This window comes from Ascaphus truei, chromosome 9, assembly GCF_040206685.1.
Source record: "Ascaphus truei isolate aAscTru1 chromosome 9, aAscTru1.hap1, whole genome shotgun sequence".
In the NCBI taxonomy this organism is placed as follows: Eukaryota; Metazoa; Chordata; class Amphibia; order Anura; family Ascaphidae; genus Ascaphus; species Ascaphus truei.
Window position 1 is genome coordinate 21,593,970 of NC_134491.1, and position 13,372 is coordinate 21,607,341.

The 13,372-nt window shown below is 48.3% G+C and overlaps 1 protein-coding gene across 1 annotated transcript; it reads right to left on the reverse strand.

The window, feature by feature from the left end:
• Positions 1-1,268: 1,268 nt before the first annotated feature.
• Positions 1,269-12,803, reverse strand: PPP1R15B (protein phosphatase 1 regulatory subunit 15B). Its single transcript, XM_075613714.1, has 2 exons — positions 10,598-12,803; positions 1,269-2,586 (listed from the first exon to the last, which is right to left on the reverse strand). Exons 1-2 carry the CDS (start codon positions 12,629-12,631, stop codon positions 2,392-2,394), a joined length of 2,229 nt encoding a protein of 742 aa, XP_075469829.1. The 5' UTR covers positions 12,632-12,803; the 3' UTR covers positions 1,269-2,391.
• Between the last annotated feature and the right edge of the window lie 569 nt (positions 12,804-13,372).

The window sequence follows — 13,372 nt, forward strand, 5'->3', positions numbered from 1 at the left end:
AACCTGACGTGTTGGGTAGCCCTTGAGGACTGGAGTTGGCCGCCCATGCCCTAAACACAGAACAGGTGGGATTACAGCAGCTCACGCTGGGGGAAGCCGGGGACACTGGTAAGGGATGGGAACTAGACAGAGCTGTAGGAAGGGAATGATTTCTTCAGGGCAGGGCTGCTTTTAGGGAAACAGAAAACTTGAAGCACAGTACCCTGATCCGCGATCTATTCCCTGCAGCTCTCAACCAACCAGAAAAGCTAGAACCCCCTTACTGACACCTGCTCCTCAAGAATGCCATCTGCTATAGTCAGCTACAGGTGTGAATACAAGGGCATCTATGGTCTGTCACACTGTACATCATCTTCAGAGACAAGACATGAAAAGAATGTACAGTATGAATAGGGCGATGACTGGAGACTGCAGGCACGTTCTCACATTACAGCTTCCTTCCCAAAAGGAAACGTTACCAGCAAATAAAGGGCTGTGATTGATCACCTTTACAGGTAGGTTATATATGCGTGTGTGGTTATATTCTATAGGAGTGGGGATTAAATGCTATGTAACAAAAGATGTACACGCATCATAAGACACATGATACTTCCTGTTAATGGCTGTTTGCTGTGTCGCTCCCAGTCATATTTCCGCACACGATATTTGCATTGCAAAGTAATGCTGGCGTATCTTATTGCAGCCTGGTTGGGATATATGCAGGTTTTGGTGCAGTAACTAGCGCGTTACCGTGCACACAAGCAAACACACGGCAGGATTAGAACTGGGAGCGCACACGCCATCAATTCAATTAACATACAAGTATAAAAATAAAATCTCGGCAACTTCAGACTCAAAGTTTGAGAGTTGTCTTCATCAGTAATTGTTGATGGTCAAAATTAGATTGTAAGCTCTTCAGAGCAGGAATGCCATTTTTCTATGCTTACTTCAAGGACCTGTTGCCCGAATGTGAAATGATCTATATTTAATTAGCACTAACCATGCGGTTTAGCGGTTGAATTAACCCTCTACACGTGGAGTGTTCTTAATATATTACGTTAGTATATACCCATCGGGGCCCTGTTACGGTTAGTGCTGGTGTGTGTGTGTGTGTGTGTGTGTGTGTGTAACAATGTGAAGGGATTGGAGCACACACACGTCGATAGTATGGCCCAGACTACTGGGGAGGGGGCTGCTATCAGCGTACCTATAAAAGTACTGTGCAAGAACAACAAAGGGATACGCTCACCGAAAATATGAAAACATTTATTTTATTGGCCCGCCGTTTCGGCCAAGAGCTCCAGTGGGTGGCCAAAACGTTGGGCCAATAAGAGACATTTTTGCATATTTTTGGTGTGCCTATCCCTTTGTTGAGAGATTGATATCAAGATCAAACAGTTTGGATTTTCTCTTCCGGAGACGGTAAAACCCGAGGGTAGAATTCAGATAAAACTCCCACAAAGAGGTTTTCGTTTGACTTGGCACTTGAGGGGGTAATTCACTTAATTGCAATAGTGCCTCGCTCTCGTGAAAAGCCCCACCGACTTAACCGGGAGTCACCATGCTCCAGCAACCTGATCGGCACTATCAAACTTTATTGAATAAGCCCCTTAGTAGCTGCCAGGTTATTAAACACAGGTCAATAAAAGCAAGCTCAAGTCCACAAAAAGTGCTAGGCATTTCAGGGATAGCTCAGACACTTAGGCCCAGATTCACTAAACAAGGCTAAGCTTTAACAGGCATTAACACCCATTTACATGAATTGGCATTAGGGCGTGCTAAAGCTTCGCACCCTTTAGTGAATCAGGTCCTCATATTGTCACCAGTCTGCTTAGGGCTGTATTCTTTTAATGACACCCGTATAACTCATTCCCTGGTGGGTGCAGTATAGAGGCTCGAGCCATTCGCAATGTACAACTGGGATTGGCTCCCTGTAGAGAGAGGATTGCAGCAATGCAGGAAGCTACGTGCCGAGATCGCCCCAATACTGGCAAAAGATAGTGAATGCAAAAGCTATACCGGCAGTGCGTGGTAAAACTAGAAAGCAATGGGGTTTTGAATGTTACCACGAGTCAGCCATGGCACAAAGGGGCCAGCGGTAAAATCCAGTAGTGCCAGATGAGCAGCCTGTGTGTACACCACATCCGAAACACAGCCGCTCTCCCAGAGTGCTTCTCTTTACACAGGGCTCCTGTCTCGCTCCTAGCCATTGCTGGATAACTGGTGATCAACATTTGTTTCCTTCTAGCCCAGGGGCGGCCAACTCCAGTACTCAAGGGCCACCAGCAGGCCCGGTTTTAAGGCTAACTCTGCTTCAGCATGTGGCGGCTCAATTGAATACTGGATCTTAGAGCTTTAGAAGATCAGGCTTCTTTAAGGACTCTCCCAGAGAGCGTGGGCAGTGTGCGTGGGCTAGCTACACCATCTCTCTCGCATACTGTCCCAAATCTTCTGTCTGTGGTCGGGGGTGAAGCAGTATCCGATCACCACCTCCATTTCCTGGATGCGCCGCTGGAATCGGTCGCGGTCCCTGGCATACTGCTCCCAGGGTCCTTTGCGGTCTTCGTTGGACACGTGGTACTCTGTGACGTGGTCGTGAAAGGTCACCTAGAAAACAACGTAGACAGGTGAGAGGCAGGAACGGAGAAGGGCAGACTATCCTGAAGCACTGCCTGCATCGCTGCACAACTTTGCCCTGAAAATATAGCGGGTAACTGGTTACATAGAGCAGAGGGGCTCAACTCCAGTCCTCAAGACCTCCTAACAGGTCAGGTTTTCAGGACATCCCTGCTTTAGCACGTGGCTCAATCATTGGCTCAGTCGAAGAGCCTCCTAAAGTACATGTGGCTCAACTGATTGAGCCAGCTGTGCTGAAGCGGGATATCCTGAAAACCTGACCTGATGTTTGGTCTTGAGGACTGGAGTTTCGCAGCCCTGACAGAGGATGCAGCTCACAACTTCATAATGTCTCTAGAAAGACATTTCAGTAACTGGGTGAGTACACCATCACTTACACTGCAAGCTCCTGGGAACAGGAATGCAGTTTCCAATGTTTTACATCTTCCCCTGTATATATCATGTTTGAATGCTTATACAATATTTTCCTGTATACATGGTATGTACAAAACGAGGACAGATGTTACATTTCTGCCCCTTTCCCAGGGCGGCCGAGCGGTAATCTATGCACAATGTGGCACACCTTTAGGATTATACACTTCACAGCCTGCCACAGAAAGGGTTGCCCTTCTCTTCTCCTTAGCCGTGACTGCATTTACAAACCCGCCGGCTCGCAATGAATGATCCCTCTTTTTTGGGGCTCTGAAGCCCAGCACAGGGCGTTTATCTTGTGAGCGAGACCCAAGAACGCAGCCGGCGATAACTGCAGCGTCACGCTATGGCCCAGAACACACGATATCTGTGCATGGCAAACTTATGCCGACTAATAGGCAGGTGTTCCTATTTAACCCTTTATTGGACCGCTGTCCCAGTCTCCAGTAACCCATTCAGAGCCAGAGGCGCAAGAAGCGCATTGCAAAGAAGTCCGCCCCCCCCCTCCCCTCCATGGGCACAGAGTGAGGTTAGGACACCAGAGCCTCACACAGGAGCAAAGGTGACAAATTGGCGGTGGTAGGTATAAAGGTTTAAACCTGCGGTCATCAACGCCTTAAAACCAGGGGGAAAAAAACAGACAAATTACTCATTCTTTAGCGCGCTTTGGAAATGGTTTGTAAACAATGTGAGCTGCATGTTAGGGGTGCTTTTCCTTCCCTTATATTCAGATTGGTGTTTTACGGCCTGGTAATTACACAAAATAACCAGTAAGCCCCCACCTCCCTGCAGTCTCCACTGTAAAGAAAACACCTTCCAACATTATGTTACAGTGTATGTAGTCCATCCGGAAAAAGTAGAGCAGCACTCGAGGGGTGGCTAGTAGGTACAAAAAGGAGGAGCGCAGAGAAACCGGCTTCAGCGGGGTATCCCTAATCAGGGTGGCTAGTAGGTGCCTTCACTTTTAACAAGATAAAAAGGTCCAGGTTGTGGATCGAAACAAAAATCGATATAATAAAGTGAAAAATGGATTTAAAAGATGATCAATTCCTCGGAGCGCGCACTTATGGGCGACCTTCCCTGGATGAGCTACATACACCTATCGGCATCAATCCAGGGGCAGGACATGCACCCACGTTTATACCTTGGAAGTCGCCGCGTGCACCCTGTCTCCACCGTACATTATTTTACATACATAGAACATAATGTTCAACCCGAGTCATTATATTTTACAAGGCATCAGCCACCACGATTTAACCCATTAATCCCAGCGCTCCTATTAGATCACCTTAGTGTTAGAGATTGCTGCAGGGGAGCCTGGTTCAATTCCCGGTGTCGGCTCCCTGTGACCGTGGGCAAGTCACTTTATCTCCCTGTGCCTCAGGCACCAAAAATATAGATTGTAAGCTCTACGGGGCAGGGACCTGTGCCTGCAAAATGTCTCTGTAAAGCGCTACGTACAACTAGCAGCGCTATACAAGAACATGCTATTATTATTATTATTATGTGGGACTGTTCTGTATATAAAACGTCACATCCCACAAAGGTTTCGTGTTGGTGTAGTATTTCTTATTATTCAAGCTGCGCCCCTGCTGACATTGTGTTTGTTGCCGGGGTGTATGCTGTTATCGCTCCTTCCCATCTCCTCACGGAGTCACAGGTCTGTCTTATGGTTACATCAGCCTGGTCCCACAGCGGGTTTGCAGTTTCAGCCCTTTGCATCAGTCTGCGTCCCGTCTCTCTGGGGGCGCCAATTACAGGGATACTGTGACACCGGCTTCTAAAGTTACAGCAATTACCACACGCGCGTCACCTGGAGAGATTCCACCCACGATATACAACTGGAGAGCAAGAGAGGCCGACCCAAAGCAGAGGAGGAGACCTTAAAATACTAGTACAGGTTCCTCCAGGGTCCTCTCAAACAGGGGTGGCAAACGTTATACCAGGGGTGGTCAACTCCAGTTCAAGGGTCACCAACAGGTGGGGTTTCAGGATATCCCTGCTTCAGCACAGGTTGAGCCGCCTGTGCTGAAGCAGGGATATCCTGACCTGTTGGTGATCCTTAAGGACTGGAGTTGACCACCCCTGCAAAACTAGAATGTTTTGTGCATTCTGATCCCAGCAATGTATCTGCGATATACATTCATTGTCCGCTCGCTGTCACCAGTCTGCGGGTCCCCAAGTCTGCGCAGGTCACAAGGAGGATTGCGAGATGGTTGTATCATGTTGCAAAGGAAGATGCAAAGTCACTGTATGAATCAGCATTCCATATCTGTCACCAACACAGCGTTAACCCTCTCCCAGCCAGAGGGGAGGGGGGGACATTAACCCTGTAGTGCAGGGTTCCTTGGGCACCTCATCTCAGACCCGCTATTAGTGAGGGTTGGGGTTCCTTACAATGCATCTGATCTCAGGCGCGCTATTAGAGAGGGTTGGGGTTCCTTACAATGCATCTGATCTCAGACGCGCTATTAGAGAGGGTTGGGGCTCTGCAGAATTTAACATTTTGCAGGCACAGGTCCCTGCCCCGTGGAGCTTACAATCTATTTTTTGGTGAGATTTTTTGGGGAGATAAAGTGACTTGCCCAAGATCACAAGGAGCCGACACCGGAAATTGAACCAGGTTCCCCTGCTTCAAACTCAGTGCCAGTCAGTGTCTTTACTCACTGAGCCGCTCCTTCTCCCTATATACAGAAAGAGGACATGGTGCACGGGGTTACTGAATCTCCCCTAATTCAAGTACAAATAATACCAAAAGTCATGAATCTCCAGCACTGAAGAAGAAATAACATTTACCGTTAAAAAAATGTTTGTACTCAAAGAAATGTCACAATACGCAGAGAATCTCCCACAAAATACTATTGGAAAATTCTTTGAATACAACAATTTTTATTTTCTAAATGTCCCATGGTTTATTTCTCGTGTGCGCTGGAGGTTTATAACATTTGGCAATACCTGCGAGTGTGGTCACATACAGACATACATACATACAAATATATACTAACCATAATGTACACATTTCTGTGCATATATTCAATTTACATCATAAGCACACACGTGTGCGTGTTAACATACATACATACAAACCTATATATACATACAAACGTATTCTAACACCAATATACGTTATATATCACATACACACAACACGCGTGCCTGTTCACTTACATACTCAAGGTTTAGTCCAGTTGTACATGGTCTAAGCAAGAAAAACATGTCTTCTAACTTAGCATTAAATACGAAAGCCCGTAATCTAAATACTTGTGCAAGTGACTGGCATTTGTGCATCCTTTCTAACGACCTTCATGCATAAACTGCCATTGACCACCTGGGCACTTCATACGGGCGGTTACCATACTGCAGGAGTGGCCAACTCCAGTCCTCAAGAGTCACCAACAGGTTTTCAGGACATCCCTGCTTCAGCCCAGGGGGGTCTGTCATTGACAGCCACTGATTGAGCAACAGGTGCTGAAGCAGGGATATCCTGAAAACCTGTTGGTGGCCCTGGAGGACGGATTTGGCCACCCCTGTCACACTGTGTAAAATAGAAACAAAAAATAAAAGCAGTGATGTTCATGATGCACGTCACACATTATGAAACATTTAATTAAAAAGGTGCGACGGTTTGAAGAATGCAGCTGGGTAAGTGGCTGTATTACTTACCACAAACAAAACTATACTTTCTGCTCATGGCCTTTCCTACTGAACACTGACTGCTTGGGGTTTATTCCAGACCTGCCGATCCGGACGTTTGTCCCACATTCCCCAGAGAAGTGATTGGGGTTTATCCGAAGCAGGTCAAAAATTCCCCAGAGGTCAATTCTATATACAGGCGGTCCTCGTCACCCGGCGGAATCCATTCCGCCAAACCGCGGCAGATCGTGAAACCGGATTGCGAATCCAATGTTAATCCACAGCAGCCGTGTAATCCATTCCGCGGAATGCATTACAACGCATCGGATAATCCTCTCCGACAGTGGATAACGCGTTCCGCGGAGCGCATTACAACACATCGGATAATCCGTTCCGACATCAGATAATGCGTTCCGCGGAATGCATTACAACGCATCGGATAATCCTCTCCGACAGTGGATAACGCGTTCCGCGGAGTGCATTACAACGCATCGGATAATCCGTTCCGACATCAGATAATGCGTTCCGCGGAGCGCATTACAACACATCGGATAATCCGTTCCGACGTCGGATAAGGCGTTCCGCGGAGTGCATTACAACGCATCGGATAATCCGCTCCGACGTCGGATAATGCGCCCCGCGGAGTGCATTACAACGCATCGGATAATCCGCTCCGACGTCGGATAATGCGCCCCGCGGAGTGCATTACAACGCATCGGATAATCCGCTCCGACGTCGGATAATGTGTTCCGCGGAGTGCATTACAACGCATGATATAATCCGCTCCGACTTCGGATAATGCGTTCCGCAGAGTGCATTACAACGCATGATATAATCCGCTCCGACTTCGGATAATGCGTTCTGCGGAGTGCATTAGAATGCATCGGATAATCCGCTCCGACGTCGGATAACGCGTTCCGCAGAGTGCATTACAACGCATTATATAATCCTCTCCGACATTGGATAACGCGTTCCGCGGAGCGCATTACAACACATCGGATAATCCTCTCCGACATCAGATAATCCGTTCCGCGGAGCGCATTACAACACATCGGATAATCCTCTCCGACATTGGATAACGCGTTCCGCGGAGCGCATTACAACACATCGGATAATCCTCTCCGACATTGGATAACGCGTTCCGCGGAGTGCATTACAACACATCGGATAATCCTCTCCGACATCAGATAATCCGTTCCGACATCAGATAATGCGTTACGCGGAGTGCATTACAACGCATCGGATAATCCGCTCCGAAGTCGGATAATGCGTTCCGCGGAGTGCATTACAACGCATGATATAATCCGCTCCGACTTCGGATAATGCGTTCTGCGGAGTGCATTACAACGCATGATATAATCCGCTCCGACTTCGGATAATGCGTTCTGCGGAGTGCATTACAACGCATGATATAATCCGCTCCGACTTCGGATAATGCGTTCTGCGGAGTGCATTACAACGCATCGGATAATCCGCTCCGACGTCGGATAATGCGTTCCGCAGAGGAGTGCATTACAACGCATCGGATAATCCGCTCTGACGTCGGATAATGCGCCCCGCGGAGTGCATTACAACGCATCGGAAAATCCACTCCGACGTCGGATAACGCGTTCCGCGGAGGAGTGCATTACAACGCATCGGATAATCCACTCCGACGTCGGATAACGCGTTCCGCAGAGTGCATTACAACGCATCGGATAATCCGCTCCGACGTCGGATAAGGCGTTCCGCAGAGGAGTGCATTACAACGCATCGGATAATCCGCTCCGACGTCAGATAACGCGTTCCGCGGAGTGCATTACAACGCATCGGATAATCTGTTAGTTGGAAAATTAAATGACGGATACCGAGGACCACCTGTGGTTTGAAGCCGCCAAGAGGGACATTTTTGCCCAAAAATCCTCAGATATTATGAATTGGTGCCTGAAAATGGTCACATTGAATTAGATCACATGAATGTATTTTATGTTAAGATCACCTCTCCATAAAACAATTAGAACCTTCACTGGCTGCAGTTATATTTCTTTAAAGCAAGGGGGGAAAAAAATGGCAGCCGCTCCCATCTTAAGAAATAATCGTTTTGAGATTGGATAAATGGTGTTATAGGGAGGATTTAAAAAGGAAAATAAGGTGGAGTATTTGGTCTCAAAATATTCTGCAGAATTACTGCACGAGATTACTGTATGAGATTCACTAATAAATGTCTTTCCACTATTCACAATGGGACAGAGTTAAATGTCTAATAAGTGGATTTTGCGGCCTATAAACCCCCGACACACAACTCATCACTAGCTTTGTAGTAATGGGGCGTCAGCGCCTCCTGTAAGGAAGTTACTCAGGCCACATTACTACGTTTGGGAAGATTGTTACCAGCGCTCGGGATTGTAGCTATATATAAATGACGTAGCTTTTGTTAGTCACACGTTTGGTATGTTGGACAAATTAAGAAACCGCAGCAGCCACGCAAGCCAATTAGGGCCCTGAAAAGTAGGGCTAGACACAAATAACATCTATTTCTACTTGTGCCCGTGTAACATGCAAGTATTCTTAACCTGTTGCAAGTATGATCAGTTATTTGTATTTGTTATTTATATGATTGTCACGTGTATTACTAAAGTGAAGCGCTATGTACACTAATGGCGCTATATAAATAAAGTTATATATACATTCTTTTGATGCAGGTTATTAGCAGAATTTACATCATACATACGAGCGATAACTAAATTTCTCCAGTTCCCGTCGTCCCATATAACCGCTCCCTATAACTCCTATCGTCCCATATAACCGCTCCCTATAACTCCTATTGCCCCATATAACCGCTTCCTATAACTCCTATCGTCCCATATAACCGCTCCCTATAACTCCTATTACCGCTCCCTATAACTACTATTACCGCTCCCTATAACTCCTATTGCCCCATATAACCGCTCCCTATAACTCCTATTGCCCCATATAACCGCTCCCTATAACTCCTATTACCGCTCCCTATAACTCCTATTACCGCTCCCTATAACTCCTATTGCCCCATATAACCGCTCCCTATAACTCCTATTGCCCCATATAACCGCTCCCTATAACTCCTATTACCCCAGTAACCGCTCCCTATCACCCCATATAACCGCACCCTATAACTCCTATTACCCCAGTAACCGCTCCCTATCACCCCATATAACCGCTCCCTATAAACTCCTATTACCCCATATCGCCGTTCCCTATACCGTAACCCCTATTGACACGCACAAGCTGACGTGACAGGAGCAAAAGTACAGTGATACACGGGCACAAAGACGTGATGATGCCACTAGCCGGCTATTCCAATGTTCTGCACCCCACAGCGTGTGCCGACCCCACACATGACTAACACAAGCTCGTTTATCTACCGGGAACATTCAGGAAAAACACTTCCCTCGTTGAGCTACACGGGATCGTCTCGTTCTTTCCTGTTAACCCTTTCATTGCCGGAGGGGCGAGAGGATTGCATGCCTCAGAAACCAATTCACAAAGAGCTGAAGTTGATGTAATCCGCGACAAGATACAAAAATAGCTACGCTGGCCCCCTGGTCATAAACATGCTACGGTATACAGCAGTGCTGAGTATTGCTATGCCCATCAAAACCCTCGAGCTACATGACAAACAAGTAACATAACTATAATCACAGCTGCTCACCCCTAACCTGCCCCCAACCTCCCCGTCCTGTAGACTGGATATTACTGTGGGTTTTAAGGACAGTCATATCTGGCACTGGCTACTGCAAATTATATTTACTTGCTAACAGAGAAGGGCCTTTGGAAGTGTATAGAGATACTCCGTGCCATTATAAAGTGCAACGTGTTCATTTCCCAATGTGCTAAACAGAATTTAAGCCAAAATAGGACCGTCTGCTTTAGGGCGAACAGCTGGTTGCTCAACTGGTGTAAAATGACAGGTGAAATATACCTTTCTGCATGCCAGACGGATACTGCTGGCCTTCGTGATCAGGGCGAGTGCGTCTTGGGTCCGTGGCAGGTGGCTTTCCTCAACGTGTCTCGGAGGTGACATCAATTTGCAGTATTGGGGGCTCCCACGCCCCAGCCCAGTCTGTTTTTTGGGAGCGTCTTTGCTCTGCCTCTTCTCAGCCGTATGAACTGGGGCCCTGAAAAATAAAGGGTTGTAGGGGTCTTCCAACTTGGTGAAAGCGTTCCATAGTTTGAGGTTTTCCTCCTCGTCTGCGCTATCCTCCCCCTCGCTCAGGGACTCCGGGGCACTGTCACACCAGGAGTCTTCCTCATCAGACGGGGTCTCCTCGTCCACCGCCTGCTCGGGGTGGAGAGCTTCCTCCGCCCTGGCACCCGTGTGGATGGTGGCGGTGAAGTTCTGGGGGTTGTAAGGGTCTGGAAGGGAAAATAAATTCCAGAGCTCCACTACTTTGGAATCTCCAGTCTCATCATCTGTGTCAGACATGGACCCTTCGCTGTCAAAGCCATCATCATCCTCATCATCCCAGTCTTCATTTTCAGAGCCCGAAGTCAAATCTTCATCACTGTCCGGGGTCCCTAAAATGTAGCTGATGTATTTATTACTGCAGACAGGACGAACAGAGAACAACATATCCTCTACCAGAATCCCAGGGTCTGATCCGCCAATGACCTGGTCAATTAACGGAGATACCTCTGTCCCAAACTTGCTGGGGCTTCGCTGCTCTGTGGGGACAGGTGACAGGTCACTTTGCTCAGCTGCTATGAAGGTGGTAGGAGCTATGCTGGTCAGTATCTGTCCCTCTTCCTGAAAGTTATGATCAATGCTACAGCTGATAGTCGGAAACTGCCAATCCTCCAAACTGTAGTAAGCTAGGTCCTGGTCTGGGTTGGACAGGTCCTTGTTCTGGGTGCTTCCTGGGACACCTAGGTTATGTTCAGGGATTGACAGCTGCGGTTCCCAGTTCGGTTCCTGGTCTGGGCTTGGCAGGTCTAGAACATTGTTCTGATACCAACCAAGACCCAGCAGCAGCTGGCTCTGGTGCCAGTCAGGAATTGAAAGCACCGGACACTGGTTCTGATGCTGGCCAGGGATTGGCGCCGCCTGGTTAGAATCCGGAAACTCCTGGACCTCCTCCTGTTTCTGGTCATTGACTAGCAGCTCCTGGTCGGGGCTCAGATCCTCCAGAGTGTGGTTCTGCTGCGGGTCAGGGCTCAGATCCTCCAGAGTGTGGTTCTGCTGCGGGTCCAGGCTCAGAACTTCCTGGGCCCGGTTCGACTGCAGGAACCGGAGCCTCTTGTTGCGGATGTACTGGATCTCTTCACTAGACTCTCTTTGAGGGGAGACGGCTCCAGAAGTGTCTTTAACCTGCTCAGGGGTCACCCAGGTGAACACCCTGTCTGACCCGGGACCCAGGATACAGGACGCCACGCTGAGGCTTTGGAAGTGGATCTGGGAACCCTTCTCCACCCGCGGCATTTTCTGGGAGCCGGAGTCCACGTCAGGGTGGGGGTCCCTGGCAGAGAAAGCAGGGGACATGGAGAATTTCCAGGAGCCATGGGCTTCTTCCATTCCCGGCTTCCACAAACCTTGCCCTTCATTGGGAGGCACACATTCCTTCCAGTTGCCCCACTTCTCCAACCCTGGTCTCCAGAGGCCTGGCTCCTTGCTGGGAGTCACCAGCTCCGTCCAGGGGTCCAGCTCTTCCAGACACCCCTCCAAGCCACCCAGCTTCTCCCAGGGGCCCAGCTCCCCCAGACATTCCTTTAAGGGACCCCCCAGTTCCAGCTCCCTCAGAGCCTCCAGCACCTCCTCGGGCAGCTCCCCAGCTCCCACCCCCCGGTGCCCCACCCATCCATGCAGCAGGAAGGACAGGGAGGGCCCCAGGTCCCCGAGCCGCAGGAGGTGACCCCAGGCGGCCACGGCGAGCTGCAGCAGGCGGGCAGGATGGAGGCCATGGAGGAAGCGGCCTAGTAAGGCCCGGAGCCCCGGGGTGGAGTCCCGGTCAGCGCACATCAGTCCGCTCCGTTGTAGCTCGGGATTCCTTGGCGTCGGCGGGGGGGAGCAGCGCCATCAGACGGTCTCCGGAACACGGCGGGTCTCCGGGACCGGTCCGAGCTGAGGGACGGGCTGTGAGAGGACTGGAGGCGGCAGGGGCGCGCGTGACGTAGAGAAGGGAGTGACGCGCACAGTTAGGGGCGGGGCCATGTGTGGAGAGAGGTGGGTGCGCATGCGCAGTACTGCACAGCCCGGGAGGTTTAAATAATTAGATTACTGGTCAGAATAAGGAAATTATTCTGTGTACAAACCATATACATCATCACTTTAGGAGGTATATATATATATATATAGATCCTGCTAACGTGATGATGTACAGATATACATATATGTATGTATATATATATAAATATATAAAATAATATATATATATGATTCTGTACACCATATACATTATGTATACATATATCCTGATTCAGTAGGACATATGCTCTCTCTCTATACTAGACATAAAATACTATAACTGTATAACACATGCTTAAATACATTAAATTAATAAAGGATTATTCTGTATACAGTGTGTATATATATATATATATATATATATATATATATATATATATATATATACACATATACACATACACACACACACACACACACACACACACACACACACACACACACACACACACACACACACACACACACACACACACACACATATTACATGGATAGTAAAAAATAGGTTACATGTCT